The sequence below is a fragment of the Brachyistius frenatus genome, unplaced genomic scaffold (genome assembly GCF_029030835.1).
Source record: "Brachyistius frenatus isolate BFR_SWC_R1_liver_20210118 unplaced genomic scaffold, ASM2903083v1 Contig_397, whole genome shotgun sequence".
NCBI lineage: Eukaryota > Metazoa > Chordata > Actinopteri > Embiotocidae > Brachyistius > Brachyistius frenatus.
Genome location: NW_027210996.1, coordinates 1 through 19,788, shown reverse-complemented (window position 1 = coordinate 19,788; position 19,788 = coordinate 1). Strand labels below are relative to the sequence as shown.

General features: G+C 40.6%; 2 protein-coding genes across 2 annotated transcripts in view; both read left to right on the top strand.

The window, feature by feature from the left end:
* The window catches only part of syt19 (synaptotagmin XIX), a 74,561-nt gene extending 57,293 nt beyond the window's left edge, over window positions 1–17,268 (top strand). The window contains exons 2-10 of the mRNA XM_069724819.1: window positions 12,167–12,376; window positions 12,486–12,729; window positions 12,840–12,913; window positions 14,367–14,477; window positions 15,300–15,485; window positions 15,683–15,835; window positions 16,020–16,139; window positions 16,314–16,425; window positions 16,504–17,268. Of these exons, the coding sequence (XP_069580920.1) occupies window positions 12,528–12,729; window positions 12,840–12,913; window positions 14,367–14,477; window positions 15,300–15,485; window positions 15,683–15,835; window positions 16,020–16,139; window positions 16,314–16,425; window positions 16,504–16,811 (1,266 nt within the window). The 5' untranslated portion in view covers window positions 12,167–12,376; window positions 12,486–12,527 and the 3' untranslated portion in view covers window positions 16,812–17,268. The remainder of the gene's footprint in view (window positions 1–12,166; window positions 12,377–12,485; window positions 12,730–12,839; window positions 12,914–14,366; window positions 14,478–15,299; window positions 15,486–15,682; window positions 15,836–16,019; window positions 16,140–16,313; window positions 16,426–16,503) is intronic.
* Window positions 4,753–10,240, top strand: LOC138636687 (C-signal). The gene is made up of 6 exons (XM_069724823.1): window positions 4,753–5,291; window positions 5,827–5,878; window positions 6,079–6,266; window positions 8,450–8,623; window positions 9,621–9,731; window positions 9,895–10,240. The coding sequence occupies exons 1-6, from the start codon at window positions 5,139–5,141 to the stop codon at window positions 10,006–10,008; spliced, it is 792 nt and encodes a 263-aa protein (XP_069580924.1). The 5' UTR covers window positions 4,753–5,138; the 3' UTR covers window positions 10,009–10,240.
* Window positions 17,269–19,788: the final 2,520 nt, after the last annotated feature.

Genomic DNA, 19,788 nt, shown 5'->3' with positions numbered 1-19,788 from the left:
AGGGAAAAGGGGAGCGAAAAATCATCGAGCCAATGAAGGAACGGGAGAAGACCAAATTATGATTATAAACAGCAGGTTTGGCAACAAAACAAAATGGCACCGGGAGAATTGTTCTGTTTCAGCTCATTGCTCAGTTCATCACATTTCCCCGCTGAGCTCACATGGCTCAATGAAACTCAACATTTCTTTTAAGATTGTGTGTTTTCTAAGAGTTGAGATCATTGGTATTGTTTATGTTTGTAAACGAGACTGAAGTGAACTGTATTTTATGGATAGATTATATATAAAATAATAAACTCTCTTATAATTTTCCTTATGACTCGATGCATTGTTTTTTGTTTTTTTTTTACCTGCGCTGCACTACAAGCACCAAATATCTTTACTATGGCAATTGGCCTACAACCCATTAAAATGCACTTTAGCACTTGAGAAGAAGTGATTGCAGCATCCATCTTGTCACCGAAAGCTTATTTATGCCTCACAATTACTTGATTTTATTCACGAGGGCTATGTTTTAAACATTATACAACTTCATTTAGGGTTGTTGAAAATCCTGAAAAAAATATATATATATATTTATTTTTAAAAAGGGCCAATGTAACACATAAAACTTTCTTTTTGCCATTTCCAATGTTGACTGCAGCCTGTGCATTATTCCTCAGGGGTTGTTTATGCCACTAAATGACTTTCATTTTCACAAAGACATTAGATTTTCTACTACCAGGGACTTTTTTTAATTTTTTTTTTTTATGGCTGTTTTCATCCAGGTAAAAAGTAACTGCAGACAAATAGCGGGTGATACAGCTTTAAAGGGCCGGGAAGGATCACGGCCCAACACCGGGGGGTGGCGAGGAGCTGCTGCCGTCGGAGGGACGCTGTTATGGGGGAAGAGACCCTGAACGCAGGTGAGTCGGTGGAGACTGTGGAGATATAAAGTGCGGGTGGAGATATAAAGTGCGGGTGGAGACTGTGGAGATATAAAGTGCGGGTGGAGATTGTGGAGATATAAAGTGCGGGTGGAGATTGTGGAGATATAAAGTGCGGGTGGAGATTGTGGAGATATAAAGTGCGGGTGGAGATTGTGGAGATATAAAGTGCGGGTGGAGATTGTGGAGAGATAAAGTGCGGGTGGAGATTGTGGAGATATAAAGTGCGGGTGGAGATTGTGGAGAGATAAAGTGCGGGTGGAGATTGTGGAGATATAAAGTGCGGGTGGAGATTGTGGAGATATAAAGTGCGGGTGGAGATTGTGGAGAGATAAAGTGCGGGTGGAGATTGTGGAGATATAAAGTGCGGGTGGAGATTGTGGAGAGATAAAGTGCGGGTGGAGATTGTGGAGATATAAAGTGCGGGTGGAGATTGTGGAGAGATAAAGTGCGGGTGGAGATTGTGGAGAGATAAAGTGCGGGTGGAGATTGTGGAGATATAAAGTGCGGGTGGAGATTGTGGAGATATAAAGTGCGGGTGGAGATTGTGGAGATATAAAGTTATAAAGTTGTTTCTGAAACTACAGACTAGTTTTAACATGAAAGCCCGAGTCGGCGTGCTTTTTAAAAAAAAAACGTTTTACTTTGTTCTCTTAAAACGTTTTAAAGAAGTTTGACTCTTACCTGTTGAATGGCTTTTTCATTAACCCAGCCGGTCGTCAACAAAACGGCATCCTTGTTCGTTGATATTAACAAACTCCCAACTGTCGTCCAGTAGCCGTTAGGCAGCTACTAAAGTTAGCTAGCCACCGTTATTGTTGATGCGCGCACGTCAAAGGTCAAAGGCCGCGCGTGAGCCTCTGGCAGAGTTCAAGGTTCACGTCATGACGCAGACCTTGGAAACACGCCCCCTTTTTCCTTCTGCGCTCCTGTCAATCAACTCGCTCCGCCCTACGCCGACACCGGAAACAAAACAACTCATTTATCGTTTAATTTCAAGTATTTTAAAAGATTAACACATGTTAGAAGAGTTTTAGGATTACATGAGTGATTTTGTAGACCAAAAAAAAAAAAAAAAAAAATCAAGCATTTTAGCTATATTTGAATTCAGGCTAATGCTTGACTTTAAAAACATAATGGTAAAAATTTAACATTTTCCAAACTTAAAAGACTATAAATGAATCCTGGATTATTCATATTTTAATAACTTGGGGGCTGCAGAAACAAGTTGATAATACAGAACTGACGTGTCATCACCTTGATTTTGTGAACACGTCGTGCACGTCCTCGTTCAGACTCTCGTTTCGCTGTTGTTGTTTTTTGTCTGCCGTCTCCTGAGGGACACAAGTGTCTCTGTAGTGAACTGCGTGTGCTGCTGGCCAAGTAGTGCTCAGTAGTTTTCAGAGCTTTTTTTTTTCCGCTTCCAGCTGTGGTAGAAAATTACGCAAAAGTTGATATAAAGCTCCTGTAAAGTCGATTGGGAGCTTCAGATTTGGGTGATAATTATTTTTACATGCGCACTTTCACAATCTCATTTGATTATAGCTGCTGTAACAGAAATATATCTTATTCTTCTTATCTCCCATCAAATATTTCTCAAAATGTGGAACTATTCCTTTAAAAAAATAAACTACCACTTCTCCTGTTAAATATTGTATTTATTGCCACTCTTGATATGAGCCTTCCTAAAGCCAGGGCTGTAAATTGATCAAAACAATTAAGTCACATGCTTATTTATGATCCTACGTGACCAGAGAGTGTGTGTAATGTTTTAATAAGTCATAACTTCAATGTGCTGATTTGGCTTCACCTCAGTTATCATTCGAGCAGAAAAGAAACACATGACGGACAGCAAGCTGGGAAAATCTACAGTCAGTTAAATGGTACGTTAAATTATAAAGTTTCACGATACTAAGGACTCGTCATGATGTCCTTTATTCTTGGTCAGTGAAGGAGGAACATAGTTTAAAGACTGTATCATTAAAACATAAAAGCAGCTTTGATTTAAATGTCACTGCCATCTTTGGTTTCATGTGTGACCGCCTGCCAAAAAAATTAAAACAAAGTTCGATATTCGGATGAAGAATTTTAAGCGTGGTCCTCTAATTTTCATTTTTAAATATTTGAAGTTCATTAAGTGTATTTAGAGTGCTTGCTGCTCATTCATACAGATGACCATATAGCTCAGGGGCATTAATACAAGAGTTAAATGAACTCTGACAGGACTGTTTGTCATTATGTGATTTTTGTTGAGTCTGCAAATGTTTTAAAGTAGCGACAGAAACTGGCAGAATAGAAACACCATGTTCTGCTTGTCCCCGTCCCCCCGCACCCTCTTTTTTTCCCCACTGATTACTGGACAGACCAACTGCAATCTCAGCCATTAGCTGCCTGTCGAATTTTCTGCAGAGACAATACCACACTATTGTGTCTGCTCGGGCGAGCCAGTTAACACCGCGCGGCTCCAAAAGCACATCTCTGCACCGCACATTGTGGAACTACCAGCTCCTCATTTGCACTGTGTGCTCTGTGCCAAAGCAATGTGTCTGTAAATGGAAGCGTCGCGGCCAAAATTTCAAATTAACTGACCCGAAGCGGACCTGGGATATCTGCTGCACCCAAGCACCAGAAGCTTTAAGAAAATCTGGACTTCGGAGGCTGCCAGAGGAACCATCTGTGTGCGGGACTGCATAAGCTCCATCAGCTGTGCTTGTCACCCTTATCTCTGCACCTCCATCTCAGCTTCAATATTTGAAAACTAACTGAGTGCAAAAGCAAACTGTGGATCCTCTCCTCTCCCCTTTGCGACTTTAGTATTCATGAATGGCAGATTGTCTCGTCATAAATATCGAACACATCGGGAGAATCAAATCCCTTTACTAATGTCAACACCAGCGAGTTGGAAAGTGTCCGTCATTTTGTCAAACTAACGTAATCTAATAAAGATGTGGAAATGGATGAAAACGCATCAACAGCTACTGATTTTACTGTTTTAATAACCGATCAAGATAAAATTAATGTCCAGAGCCGCAACTGAAGACAGGTAAGTTCCAGCAGACACTTTATGCTGAGTTACCATTTCTTATATTCTCTTTTGTGAATGTCAGAAGCACAACTTAATGAACTGTAGGTAACTCCCCATCAAACTAATGATAAAACAATAAAAACATTCAGTAGTTTTATGTGGTAATTTTAGATCTTGGACACAGATTTTTGTTTTTAGAATTTGCCTTATTTGCAGGATTTTTAGAGTTATGCTTTGTTTTTTTAATGTTATAACATAAATGCTGAACAATTTGCATATTGTTTTATAATAGTTTTCTCTAAACGATTCCCCAACTAATTATTTATGCTTTATAACAAAACAAAAAAACGGTTTGAGGACTTTCTGCGCAGTGAATTGTGGGTAATTGTAAGGGACAGGACGCGGAACCAGAACCGTCCACGACACCACTCAGTTTCTGGTCGGCTCGACTTTCATTACTGCACATGTATCGTAAGAAACTGGTTTTAATCGCTCTGCTTCTGCTTTTCCAGCCGTTTCCGGCCTCCGTCGTCGAAGCTGCTCTCTGTTGAACCATCTCCGCCATGTTTACGGTCTCCGGCTCGGTTCGTTCCGGTGGAGCAACCCTCCCCCCTACCGGAGGAGCAACCCTCCCCCTTACCGGAGGAGCAACCCCCCCCCCCCCTCCCTCCCGGAGGAGCAACCCTCCGCCTTACCGGAGGAGCAACCCCCCCCCCCCCTCCCTCCCGGAGGAGCAACCCTCCGCCTTACCGGAGGAGCAACCCCCCCCCCCCTCCCTCCCGGAGGAGCAACCCCCCCCCCTCCCTCCCGGAGGGGCCGACCCGCGTGACAGATTATCCCCGTAGAACCTCTCACGTGAGGTGTGGAGGACGGAGAGGTCGCGCTCCGGGTTGCCGGTCCTGTCTCTCCGGTCCTGTCTCTCCGGTCCTGTCTCTACGGGTCCTGTCTCTCCGGGTCCTGTCTCTCCGGGTCCTGTCTCTACGGGTCCTGTCTCTCCGGTCCTGTCTCTACGGGTCCTGTCTCTCCGGTCCTGTCTCTACGGGTCCTGTCTCTACGGGTCCTGTCTCTCCGGTCCTGTCTCTCCGGTCCTGTCTCTCCGGGTCCTGTCTCTCCGGTCCTGTCTCTCCGGTCCTGTCTCTCCGGGTCCTGTCTCTCCGGTCCTGTCTCTGCTCCAGGTAACCCCCACGATGAGCGGTGCGGTGCGTTTTCAAACCTGCGGCTCGGTGCTGGTGACCGGAGCCAGCCGCGGCCTCGGGCTGCAGTTGGTCGACAGTCTGGCGAGTGGAGCCTTCTCACCGGGCAGGATTATAGCCACGACCAGGAACCCCGCCGGGGCTCAGGTAAACCCCGACACTTCCGGATGTCTTCCTGCGGTGCTGTAACGGCGAGAAAACAGTTGAAGCTGCATCATGTAGTAAAAATTAACGTTAACATAGCCGCCAACACTAGAGGCCGCCATTGCTACCATACTGCATCTATTACTAAGTATATTTACAAGTACAATTTTGAGTTATTTACTTAGGTTTTTCCATTCAATAATCATCGTGATAATAATAAACTTTGATTAATACTACTTTATTCTTCCACTCTACTACATTTCAGACGTAAATATGATATTAGTTTCTATTCCAGTGCATTTATCTAACAGTTTTAGATACTTGGAATAAGAAGATTTGACACTATGGATAATATAAGAAGCTTTTAAGTCACAATATATTGTTAAAAGATGAAACCAGTGGATTCCTGTTTGTCTTCTGACCTTTCACAAAAAGCAGTGTGTAGTCAGGGTCACATTCGTATACTTGTAATGGAGTATTTCTTTTTACTTTGCTGTAATAGTACTTTGACTTATGGAAATTACTTTTTCCATCACAGAAACTTCAGGAACTGGCAGAAAAGCATCCGAACATCCACATCTTCACTTTGGGTAAGACCGAGACGATTGTTTGGTATTTAAGGAAATCATATATGGAAAAACTAACATAAACAACGGCCCGTATGTTACTGATATAAAAAAAGTGAAAAGCACAATCGGGTCATTCATGTGATGTTAGCCGACCTTTGTTAACTCTAAAGCGAGTTCAAACGTGATCTCGCAGCTTCGTTGTGTCTCTCTGTCTTTGCCAGACGTGCTGAGTCAGCAGAGCATCGAGAAGTGTGTGGAGGAGGTGGAGCAGCTGGTGCAGCAAGAGGGTCTGAACTGCCTCATCAACAACGCCGGCATCAACGTGGTGGCTGACTTTCAGTCCGTCACCGCCGACAAGATGATAGAAAACTTCCACACCAACGCTGTGGCTCCTCTCATGATCACCAAGGTAACATTCATTCACTCGGTTTGTGCTTCATGACAACTCGGCTGTAGCAGAACAGCTGCAAGTTGAAATTCATGAAATATTTATTTGAAAATTAGAAAAAAATCTGAGGCACTCAAGAGGGTGATTAATTAAAAAGGCTTTAATCAGTCATGGCTGTTCAATCAAAGTAAAAACTCATGCCAACGCGTTTCAGCCTCTAAGGCCTTCATCAGGGCTTGTTCCTTATGTGTTGGTCAGTGGTCACGTGACCAGTATGGACCAATGAACTGTCACCCAGTACGTGTGTGTGGGGGGGGGGAAGGGGAGAGAGAGCAGGTAAAAGACACATGACAGGAAACATAATGTCACGGACTAGAAACCAAATGCAGATATTAATCAAAAATCTTAAAATCTCTTAATAGTTTATAATACATTTAAACATTAAGTGGGAGGTAACATTTAAACTCACCAAGTTGTCTAAAGAGAAAAAAAAAACAAAAACGATACACAACAGCATAGTTCAAAAAAATGGAGCCGAATCAAGTTCTCCATTCAAACCGGGGTATTTCGTGGCTTTTAATGTGTAGCTCCAAAATAATTCTCTTTGTAAGAACCCTTTCAACATGACCAGATTATTTCAAGTTTTTAACTCAAACTGAAGAGCACCAGAGGGACAATAACTCACACACCCGAGCAGCACTCCACGCTGACAGTTTTTGACATAAAATATTAAGAAGTAGCAAAAAAAAAAAAAAAAAGTTATCTTTGGACATCTCTCTACATTAGATGGTGAAACAAAAGAAGCCAAACTTCTGCAGGACCCTGGTGGCTGCAAACCAACACGAAACAACGACCTTGATGGACCGCAGTAACAGAACCCCATCAGCCTGGAGCGGGGCAGTCTGCATTTCATAAATATTAATTAAAAGAAAAAAAAACTCCGGACTCGGTCGGCCTCAGAGTTCGGGGCGGACTACAGAGCAGAACCCCTGCGCCGCTGGAACATTTGGGCACTGATCAAAAGCGCATCAGCAGGGCAGATAGTAGCTGACACGCCTCCCGGTGAAGGACAGACTCTGAAACAGCGAGGCCACGCTGCCGCCTGCAGCTCCTCTGTAATCACGGTGTGAGTGAGCAGAAGGCTGCGATTCTCCTCTCTCAACACGTTATTAACACGGGGCTGCAGAGAAACTGCAGAAAAACAGAATAAACTGGAAACTGTCTCGATAATAAGTTCATCTTTTGAGGAATTCTTTCCAAACAAAAAACAACAAGAACCTGATGTTTCCAGCCTCTGATTTGTGGATTTTCTGCTTTTCTTTGACATTGTAAAACAGTAAAATTATATATATATATATTTTTTTTTTATTTTTATTTTTTTATTTTTTAGAGAAGTGATTTGAAGAGGTGACTTTGGGTATTGGAAAAATTATCATGGAAATTCTTTGGTATTTTTTCACATGAATTAATCAGTTATTTGAGGAAAATAATTAGCAGATTAAACTGCTTGGAAAATAGTCATTAGTTTTACCTCTAATTCACCTTTAAATATGTCTAGAAACTGCATATCCAGTGTTCCTGCTGCAGAGGACTGAACATTGTCGCTCTACCTGTCAGTCAGGTTGACATGTTGACATGTCACATCACATATTTTCAACCTGATTGAATTTTTCTGTTTCTTATATTTCAATATATTTCTTATATCAATACAAAATGATTAACATAGATTCAGACTGGCCATATGTAATGGACATAGTATATTCAGTAGCATCCTGGTGTTGTAATTTATCATGTTAGAATAGGAGAAAAGGAGAAAAAACCACGAATTAATCTCCAAATATTTTAGCATTTCTACGAGTATTTATCTGCTGAAAAATGTTCAATGTTATAAAGTTTAACTATGTGATAAACAAATGATATATTTTTAGAAAAATCTGCATGAAGAATTCAGGACATTCTTCTGTAATATAAACCTGGTACCACCCGAGGGCAGCACTAACATTAGCTCAACACGGAAACTGAACTGTGTCGCTCTGACTGGGAAGGCTCCATACCTTCTCAAAAATGTAAAAATAGATAATTAAATAGTTCTATCTTTATTGATCTTATTTGTTTGTATAAATTTTATTATTAACCTCCTCAAATAAAACTGTGATTATTGTCAAATATTTGCATGAAAACTCTCTTTTTTCTGCCCCTGCCAGGCCTTCGTGCCTCTGTTGAAGCTGGCGGCGTCCAGAGGAGGAGCCAGCGGCTCGGCCCCGATGGGGATCCAGAGAGCAGCAGTCATCAACATTACCTCTCTGCTGGGCTCGGTGGAGCTCAACTGGGGCGAGGGGGCCAACAACTTCAAATGGTACCCCTACAGGACATCCAAGGTATTATTATCGGAGGGGGGGAATGATTGAGGTTTGTTCTGGGCCTATACTCAGTCCACCTCTGCTGTAGAGATGTAAGGCTCCCTGCTGCTTTACAAAAAACGGTCTGTTTTTTGTTTTTTTATATACAAATCATTTTAAATGGATGTTTTTTGAGTCTGACTGAAAGTAAACATAGAAATTAAGCAGTCATTGTACCTGTAGATTTTGGGATTCTCTCTCCATTCACCTGACAGGATCACCTGTATTTTCATCTGTGCATGCTGGTTTGTTTACGCCTGTCAAAGTCTGACTTTCAGGCAGCTGAACTGCTGATTAGAATGGAGGATTATGCTGTGAACAAATATGACGACGATCATAAGTCACTCAGTCATTTTTATTGGAACCAGAGTCTGCATAGTTGGAGCTAAATTTAGTAGAAGACAAGGCTCAGAGGATAGAGGCAGATAAACAACAGAATTTCTGGAAGCTGTTAATGTTCCTGCGCTTACTGCTCTGCTGCTGACTGCAAAGAGTGAAAACCTGCTGATGCCAGGCTTGGAAAGCCTCCATGTGTCTTAAGGATGAGAGTAAACCTAAAGCTGTGGAATAAACCAATTTGTTGCTTGGATGAAAAACCTCCCTAGAAGATCAGCACCGTCTCTAAGATCTCCAGACAGTTACTACAAGTATCCATGTGCTGGATACCATGAACACACTCTTTTAATGTAAAATCTATTTACAAACCGGTGTGGCAAGATGTCCCTTGTTGGAGATCCTGAATACAAGTTGGCAAAATAGCCGTTTCAGGTGGTTACATTTTTTTGGCTCTACTTTCAGTCGGACTTGGAAAAACAGATGTTTAAAAATGTCCCAAAAAATAGAAAGCTGCAGTCACACCTGGTACCGTGAAAAAAAATGTGCGCCCCCATAGAGCTCTAATAGCATGTTTTTGGGGAATTTTTTTTTTTTTTTTTTATTGTGTGATGTCATAACTGGTTCCTGCTTGTCTCCTCAGAGCGCCCTGAACATGGTTAGTCGCTCTATGGCTGTAGACCTGCAGCCGGATGGGATTCTCTGTATGGTCATTCACCCTGGCTGGGTCCGCACAGACATGGGGGGGTCTCAGGTGAGGGTCCAACTCTGATTGACAGTCTGTCTAAGATACCTAAAGAGTGAACGCAGTGATTTATTTTTTTATTTTTTTATTGCACCAAAAACTAAGAAAACTAAAACAAAGAAATGTACATATTTTGTTGTTTGTTTATTTGTTTCTTTCATCTCTTTTCCAGGCTCCTCTGAGTGCTGAGGAGAGTATTTCCGCCATCTTGTCCGTGATTGGTGGGCTGACTGAAAAGGATCATGGGTCATTTCTGAACTTTACAGGAGAGCAGTTGCCCTGGTGACGCTGATCGTCACAGTAACGAGTCGGATGTTAGCTGATGCTAACAGCTAATTAGTCGGTCCTGATGACCGTGTGACTAAACTTAGTGTTAAATTTTTATCTAGTTCTTTCTGCTTGAAGATATCTTGTATATTTTACTGAAATACAACTAAATTATTTAAGAACAATTCATTTAATTTATTATAAAGAGTTTACTCTGAAGTGTTTATAAATAAATTGGGGGATGCCGTGAAGCTGTTTATTTCTTTCCATAGATTGGTTGTGCTTTTAGTGTGCTAGCTATAACATTAGCATTGACTTAGTAATTGAGTTTTCCTTCAGAAAACATACTTAACCTATTGAAGAAAATTCCGAGGTCCTCCAATTGCCTCCGAATATCAGTTGGTCTAGTTTACTGCAGAAAAACGTATTTTAGGGACTCGAAACGGACAATGGTGAATCACGTGGTAAAGAGAAGAAATAGTTGTTTAACTTTCTTATGTAAAATTCATGAACAGATGTCTGCAGGTACCTCCATGACTACTTTATTCAGAGCTGCTCTCAATCAGGATGGCATGCAGCCTTTTTATGACCAAAAAAACAAACAAACATATATTTCAACAAAATTAACACTAAAACAAACCTCAACGTGATATGAAGCACTGTTCTGGTGGGAACTACATGATATTGCTGTAACAGTCTCCTGTCTGCTGATCTACGTGGGAACGCTTGCACATTTACAGCAGGTATAAAGAAGTAGCAAAAATCCTCAGAATTAAATCAGTTTCAGGTTTCTTATAAAATGTCATGTCCCTCTTTCCCTTTACTATATTGTTTGATCATGTAAAGCGTTTGTTTTAAAAAAAAAGTGCTACTCAGATATTATGATTAATAGGATATTTTTAAGTTAAGACAAACCTTTCCAAACAAGGAAAGCAGGGAGTTTAGTCAAAATGTTCTTCCTCATTCTTGGAGTGGCAGGTTCAGGTTATCTGATAGCTTCATCTTTCATCATGGTGACTTGACATTTAGTTCTTATTGTTGAAAGTGCATTTTCTCTTTCACAATGTCAGTCGTACAAAACAATGGGGGGAGAGCATGGAAGATAGTGATGATAAGGAAAAACGTTTTAGCACAAATGTCCTTTGAAGTCATGAACATGTTTTAGTGGCCTTTAAGCTGTTACAGTTAGAAGTTTATTATCATTGATTGTTTACAGCACTTGTAGCTTGTCGTGGAAAAGCTGTAATAATGATCCCGGACGAGCCCCTAAATATGTCGTGGGAAAGCTGCTTGATTCTTGATACTTGAAGAAAACACATTCTGTCGTCACAAAGGAAACCTATTTATGTTGCATCATAGGAGCCAGTATTTCCTCATTGCACTATCGAAGAATATGCATGCAGGTAAAGCTTTTTATAATGAGCAGAGACTTCAGAACTTTGTTTACATTGGTCAGATATACACATCGTTTTCCGAACCATGTATCGATTATGAAACAGAAACCACGATAAGCAGCTCAATTCTGCAACAGATACATTGTTTTGAATTTAAAACCTGGGCCTCTTGACCTCTTAACTCAACTCAACTTTCATGCTGAGATGGGTGAAGCTTTGAAATACACACCAAAGGACTCCAAGTATAGCAACCGATAACCAAAGATACGTGATTATAAATTAGATTTACAATTTTGATAACCATAAGTTTAGTTTAAAAGTTTACTTTCACAAGTTAAGGCAGTTAGATGATAAAGCAAAGCTGTCACTGAAAAAAGCTGAGCTGAAGCTAAAGCGTGCAACTCAGAAATATCGAATGCATCAAGCTTGCTTCCCCAAGCGTATGTAACAGATAACAAGTTGCAGTGATTGAATAAAATGTTTCTGTTTTTTAAGTGAAATAGATTTTGACCGTTTGAGAAATAAGTCAGGATTTAGGCCAGATTCAGTGTTGCAGCACATTATAACATTCTGTGGTGACAGGGGCACAACTTATCACTAGCAAGTGCAATGATTTCAAATGTTATTTCCAACGTATTGTTGGTGTAAATTCTCTGACCTGAAAATTTGCTAAGCCGGCCTGCAGAGGAATGTTTAAGAGGAAGTGGATCAGGTCATGCTAAGCTCTCTCAAATGCCATTTAAATCTTATCAAACCTGTTTTTCCAGATCGGAGTGCAGGAAGCCATGTGTTGTGTGTGTGTGTGTGTGTGTGTGTCTCGAATGCCTCAAGCAGCAGAGATAGTTGTGATGAGGTGCTTTTTTTGAATTTCTCTTGCCAACAGCTTCTCTTATTACCGTGGAAATGTAAGAGCTCCCATCATGGATTTATAGCTGCAGCAAGATGCTCCCATAGCTGAAGAAAAAGAAAAGCTGAGTTTTCATTTCTTAACAGGTAAATGTTCTGTCTTTAAAGTGTTTGTTTTTTTATGATCTAAGGGGAAAGCAGCAAATGATTGTTGACCTTTCACCACCTTCATATGGTGTGTACTCCTGTATTGCAGAGGTACAGTATGTATGTGTAGACCACGTAGACGCAGAGAGTCATGGTGACTCTTGTAGACTATCCAGCTCCCGTGGGGCAGCTCTCGCACGCCGGAGAGCTGAGGATGCCGTTCTCGGACGCGGTCAAGTACTGCATCCTGGGCATCTCCATCGCTCTCGTGCTGCTGGCGTTGGCCATCCTGGCCTGGCAGATCTTCAGATGCTGCAGGCAGACAGACTCTAAGTACGCCCAGCAAAATACAGGTGAGCGCAGGTTATGTTACACTTGTGCAGCACACGTTGACGAGGCTGGCTGTCTGAGCAAAAAAAACAAAAATTATGAAATGCAATCTTGTGTCTAATTTTTACTTTAGTGAACCATGATCTGCTGTACTCAGACGAAAAGGCAACTACAGCAGGGAACTACTACGGAGCTCCAAGTACTAAGGTAAGAGGCAACAGGGTTAAAAATTTGTACCTGTAATGTATTATAATGCCCTTGACTAGATCTTCTTAAAACTACAGAACTGTATTTATTTATTTATAGAACTATAAAACCATACATGATGTTGGTTTAAAACCGGAGCAAAATCTGAAAGAAGCTGTCACCTTTCAGACAAAACTCGGGGGACATTCCCTGCCGCTTGAACGTTTTTTTTAAAAGGAGGTGAATCTGAATTATGAAAAGTAACTTTGAAAAACTGAGTTGATGTAAAACTTAAGGCAAAAAAAAAAAAAAAGCACGACTGAATAAAGAAACAAAAACTAATAGATATCATCATGAAGGCTCCCCAGTTGATCACTTGAAATAAGAATATTATTTTTGGAGCACAAGCTTTTGTAAATGTTAAGCTTAAATATGCAAATTAGGCAGTGTCTAATTAAGTATGCAGTCATTTGCATAACTTTTTAGCACAGAAAGTTGAACCTTGGACAAAACCAGGCTTGTAATTATTTTTATAATTATCTGTTTTCGCAGAAGGGATTATTTTGTATATATTTTTTTTTTATAACTCATCATAAATTAGTAAGTAATGTCAAAATACATTTTTGTGATGTTTGTAACCTCATTTATGAAGCATTTTATCTCTAAAAACATGGCAGGAAATTGATTTTAAATGGGTGTTTACAGTATTTTCTAATGTAAATGTTGTGATTTTACAATGACCTAAGGTGACTTTTCAAATATGTAATAAGTACAGCAGGACACTATATCAAATTTATCGAATTTTTATGTCACACTGAAGGACATTTTGAGTCTACATTTGTATCTTGACACTGATGCATGTCGCAGCGCTGTAATGAGATCTGTGAGGGAAGTCGGGTTCGTAAACCGCAGGTCGGGTGGAATATTTGTGTTGATGTTACACTCTACATGTGAGATGTGTTGACTCAGCTTATTTGGATAGTCCACTGTTTGCTCCCACATGACTTATATGTCAATAAAAGTTCTGCTAAGTTTAAAGGAATTAGTACATTTTCTACAGTGTTCGGCAAACTAGTTTGGATTAAAAAGGAGTGTAAAGTTAAAAGAAGGTTAGAGTTAAATTAACACATAACGTGAAGGAAGCTACCAATAAATCACCACCAGTACCTCTTTGATTAATGTTTAATTTGTGTTGGATTTTAAAATATTACATTATACATTTTAAGTCTTATTTTTATTCAGTAGGAAGTCTCTGAAGGTGAAAGGCAGCATCGTCTATATACATAAAGATTCATGTGCTAACTTGTACAAACAAACGGGAAAGTTGAGACATCAGTCAGGAGCCAAATAAAAGCTGTGTGTGTGTGTGTGTGTGTGTGTGTGTGTGTGTGTGTGTGTGTGTGTGTGTGTGTGTGTGTGTGTGTGTGTGTGTGTGTGTGTGTGTGTGTGTGTGTGTGCGCGCGCGCCTCTGCAGGTGGAGGATGTCGCTGCTAAGGTCTGCAGGCTGAGTCGCTGCCTGCCTCAGGTCTCGTTTCCGTCCAGCCAGGCAGACGGGGACGTGGGAGAACAGGAAACCATTAAAAAGGTAACAGACAGTGTCGAGTCCTGAAGTAATGGGGTCAGTTTGTTTTCATTTCATTCATCTAAGTCATCAAAAACTCATTTTTTTTGTACCCAAAAAGAATAGACGTGGTTTCATACATTAAACGGTTTACCTGCGTCCTAAATGGGGATTAAAGTCTGGTGCTACCTGTCGTGTTGTCTTATGTAGTTTTGGAGTTATAATGTTAATAACACACTCACGTAAATAATACAAAGATACTGAGGTTTAAACAGGTAATATTTATCAGGTGTTTTACCCTCTTGACATTTTTGGACGCAGTGACGAACCGTGTCCACTAGCAATTGTTTTCGGAAGTGTTCCTGAGCCCATGCAGCAATTTCCACCCTGGAATCTTGGGTATTTTTTTAATGCAGTTCATGCAATCATGTTCATGATCTGTTGCCAGTTAACCTAATTTGTTGTGATGCTCAAACAGCTTTCTTTTAGTGTTACACAACTTTCACCGTCTTTTATTGCGCTCTGTCGCAACTTTTTTGAAACATGTTGCTGCCATGAAAATTCTAAATTAGCATATATTTTTCATAGAACAACATTTCAACATTTTATATGTTGTCTTTAGTCTATTATCAATTAGATATGGGTTTACATGATTTGCAGATCTTCACAATCAGTTTTTATTTTGGAAACGGGGTTGTAGTTTTCTACTGTCTGGCTGCTGGCAGCTGTTCAATATTTTTTTTACAAACCTCTTAAAACTAATTTTAACTGAAATGTTTGGTTCCTTCATCCAATCAGAAGTGAATCACTGGCTGCACATTTTCACATTACGTCCTCCCGTACCAGGTCGATGGATCGCTACGGTTCTCCATCTACCACGACCGGCTGCAGTCGCGTCTGGTGGTCACTGTGTTGCAGGTGGAGGGGCTTTCGGAGCACAGCCAGACCCGGAGCCTCCAGCCGTTTGTGAAGCTGCGACTCATGTGGGCAAGATCCAAGGGAGTGGAAGTGGCGGGATCTGAGGATGAGGAGGTACATTTTGTCTTCTCCGTTGGATATCGGCTGTTCTTTTCGATGCATTTCAGACCCACTCTCTGATTTTAGACTGATTAAAAGTACTGAATTCTTACTTGAAAATGTGCAAAAATATATCAACGCATGCCCTTCAGTTTTCAATTGGCGCTGCGTCTCTGTGGGTATAAAGGTGTTGTGGATAATGATCCTCTTAGGGTGACGGGGCGCCGCTTGTTCTGTGGACGGTGCTGCAGGAGTGGCGGACTCGCATCGTGAAAGGCAGCTGTAACCCTTTGTTCGGAGACCAGTTCAGCTGGATACTGCAGGAGGATGAAGACAAGCTTCATCACGCCAAGCTCAGGATGGAGGTCCTGCAGTACACGAAACACATCTCTCACTCTCAGTAACTCTAGAGTGTAATTGGTTATACTCCAGTTATTCAACTCGTTGAGCGTGTTAAGATAGAAATGAAAAAGAAAAAAGGATTTTTGAAAGAACTGTATTTTTGTTGTTGTGTGTAAATAGTCTGTCTTGTGTCTGTGTGCATGTCAGGTGAGGGACTTTGATAAATTCTCCAGAGACACAGTGTTAGGAGAGGTGAGGGTTCCTCTCGGGCTGCTCAACATCTCCTACCCTCTGGAGCTGCAGAAGGATCTGCAGATACCGCAGAAGGTACTCGTGCAATAACAATGTTTACTTTCCCTGAAATAACCTTTCAAGAATTACTGTATGTCTATTTCTGGTTCCCCTCTGAACTCTGTTGTTTATGTGCCTCCAACAGTCTCTTTCATATTGTACAGAACAACACGTAACCTCTTAGTGTTTCTCCTCTCGCCGTCTGCACAGGATCTTGTCGGAGAGTTGTTGCTGTCACTGAAGTTTCTTCCCACTTCTCAGAGGCTCGAGGTCGGCCTGCTGAAAGTCAGAACGGTCTTCACTGAGATACGCTCAGACGCAGGTAAATGACAAAACACTGTCGCAAAAAGAAAACATTTAATAAACACAGTGAAAAATTCAACCTCATCTGTGTCTGCAGCGCTGTACGCCAGGATCAGCGTCCAGTGCAATTGGTGCAAGCTGAGGTACCAGAAAACCTCCTCTGTGGGTCGGTGCCTGGTGACGGTCTTCAATGAGGTCCTCATGTTCGCCGTGCCCGAGCTTCCTCTGGAGCAGTGTCGAATTTTCATCTCTGTGTACGAGACTCGCACGACGAGGAAATCGACCAAGCGTCTGATTGGACAGCTGAGCGTGGGGAGGGAGAGGAGTTCGGAGGACGAGCATTGGACCTCAATGATGCGCTCAGTCCGCCAGCCGGTAGCAAAGTGGCACGGTCTGCTGATCTGAGTTACAGCTGTGGAAACCTGCTCTCTCTCTCTTGCACTTCGAAGACGCTGCTTGTATTTAACTGAAAGCTGTGGGTGCATCTGCATTCCAGCCGTTGAAGGTGTCCGAGTCTGCTGAACGACAGAGCAGACGTGGACTCCTTGTTTCCATCTACCTTCACAGTGGTAGAGAAGTCTTCACACGGCCATCAGGAATCGCAAAGTGACTGCTAAACTGAAACTTCATCGTCTCCATCAACACCCGCATCCTGCTTCTATCGCTGCTTTTAGCTCCAAATCGTAAAGATCTGAACTTTACACTCCTTTTCTGATGAAGGTTATTTAAAGTTTTTGCATTTACTGTGCTCATTCATGGCTTGCTTAACAGTCTACTCTGTATTTTTTACATCTTTGTATCGTTAGTCTGAGTTCTGTAAATTCAGCAATTCTCTGTGAATAAAGGATATGCTCACAACTCATACGTTAGAGGGACAAGATAGTCCAATCTTTATTAAGCATTAGGAGCGCAGCGGATAAGACAATAAATATATATGTAAAATTCGACCAAGAACAAGTGGCCTTATTGTAAAAATTATGGAGGTGTTATGCATTTGGAAAACAATAGACACCAAATGCTGCTCTTTGAGCCCATCTGATGGTTAAAAAAAATACCACTGTCCCAGTTACTCCTCTATTCTGTAGACTGTGTATAACCCAGCGATTTGTAGGCAGTGTTGGCAAGATAACCTTTGAAATGTATTGGTTTACAGATTACTAGTGTTAAAAATGTTATAAGTAATAATCCTATTTCAATTATTTCATCTAAGCAATGTAACTTTTGTAATTACTCTTCTCACTTTTCTTTAAAGTGGGTAATGAATCCACAAGTCCTAAAAAGTAAATTTAAACTCTGCAGAATGAACCTCACACCAATATTTCCCACAGATTACTGTCAAATTTTAATTAAAAGTTCAATTTAATTTGAAATAAATCTGGAAAATTTTGTTTTTAAAATGCAACCACCAGAACAAATCACCAATACGTAGATCACAACTGACTGGGAAGGAAAATGTTCCCAGAACCATCAAACCAAGTCTCGGTAGTCTTGATAGTGCTATCAAGAGTTTTTTTGATACTGGTTAATTATAAGATTTTCTTTCAATGAACTGATTTGAAGAGGCATCCTTTCATACAATATATTCTAATTTACTAAGCTATAGTTCTTGTATGTTGTATTCTTGTGTAACATTTTACTTCCACCAGAACATTTTCCTCATGAGAATGGAAATAGACTATCAACTATATTATCAATTATATAGCCCAAACATATTGACTGCTGCAGGCACTTTTTAAGCACTTTCAAGGTGCCTATGTCCAGATGTCCAGATTCTTGCAGCCTATATTCACATCTAAATGATTACTATAAAAAAGCAATTGCAAAAAAATTAAGTACTGTATACCAGTAAAAAAAGAAAAAAAAAAAAGAAAGAAAAAACATAGCAATTTGCCAGCTTTTGCTTTTGGTCAACTGGAAGTGTGGGCGGAGTCTACGCTTGAAGCCCCGCCCCCAATTGAACGCTGCCGTCACTTCGGTTTTTATGCAGCATGGTGGAAAGCAGGCAAGGGAGAGCGGGAACAAGTGAGCGTCATGTCAAAACTAAAAAGAGCACTTTCTTCATGTGTGTGGTGACCTGGTGGTGGTGAGTAACCAGCCTCTTCAAGCACTGCAAAAATTGGGCTTTAGCTAGCTAGCTAGGCTGAGTAAGTAGCATAACTGTAGTAAATTCAACGACTTTAACCATCCCAAGCTACGTAGCAGTCAGCTAGCACATTTTGTATGGTGTCTATCTATCTTTAATCTCAGCAAATGTTTGGTTTTAAACCATTTGTTGTGAAGACATTTTTCTGTTGTGAGAACATTCAAGGTACGACTTCACCACTTTAAAGGGAAATTTGAGGGTTAAAACTTGGTTTTAGTGTGAAGATTAGAAGTAGATTTGGTTCAGGGTGAAGGTTGGTGGTTGAAGACGCTAAATGTGCATCCAGAAATGGACTTAAATTATCCACAGAATGAGAAGAAAGAGCAGTTGTGACCTGATTGTATCATGTAACTCGCTTGCCCCGGCCCCGGCCCGTCTCGTAATGCCGCCCCACACCTCCACGGACAACCAAAATGTGACGCTGAACTTTACATAGTTTCTTCGAGACTACGTAAGTAAAACGGCTGTTTAGCTAAATCTAATGTTTTGCGTTATAGTGATAGCTTATTAAGGTAGCTAGTTGTGTAACGTTACTGACAGAGTTGATATGATAGCCGTTTGTTCATAACGCAATTCAGAACAGATAGAATACCTGTATGTGACGAAGTGTCTATCAAACTCAGGAAACTTTATCAGCTAATGACAACAAAAACTGCATTTTTTTTTTGTTATGGTTTTGCTAAAAACAGAGATATGCAAACTATATACATATATAAACTATATCCATTAAAGAAGTTAAAGTTGAGGATATACCCGCTCTCTATGTAGACATTAAGGGCACATTTTAAGCTCAGTTTTGTGTGTGTGTGTGTAAAAACTACACATTTAGGCATTCTTCAAATTTTAGTTTGTTCTGTTATCCAGAGACAGGACTGATGTGGAGAACAGCATGACAGGCAACATAATATTTGCCCAGTAAGTACAACACTATTTTTCAAAATGTAAGACTTAATGCATTGTCTTGCTTTTCACAATGAGAACATTCTAATAATTTTGTCAAGTAATGAAGCATTTCTAAAAACTCATTATTTCCCCACAGAATTGATTATGCTTTTGAAAGAGGTCCAACAATCTTCCATTATAAAATGTTCATTCCCCACACATTAAAAGTAGTACAAATCTAACATAGTAACATAGACTTAATATATGCAATAAAATCAATTTATATCTTTTTTTCATATAATACATTGTATTTTAACTTCACTTTTTTGGTATAGCACCTCCTGCCCATTGTATAAA

Excerpts from the sequence above, each read along its gene's own strand:
- LOC138636687 (XM_069724823.1), top strand. The coding sequence starts at position 5,139 with ATGAGCGGTGCGGTGCGTTTTCAAACCTGCGGCTCGGTGCTGGTGACC. Across the intron at positions 5,292-5,826 it reads GGAACCCCGCCGGGGCTCAG|AAACTTCAGGAACTGGCAGA; the intron begins GTAAACCCCGAC and ends TTTCCATCACAG. Across the intron at positions 5,879-6,078 it reads CATCCACATCTTCACTTTGG|ACGTGCTGAGTCAGCAGAGC; the intron begins GTAAGACCGAGA and ends TGTCTTTGCCAG.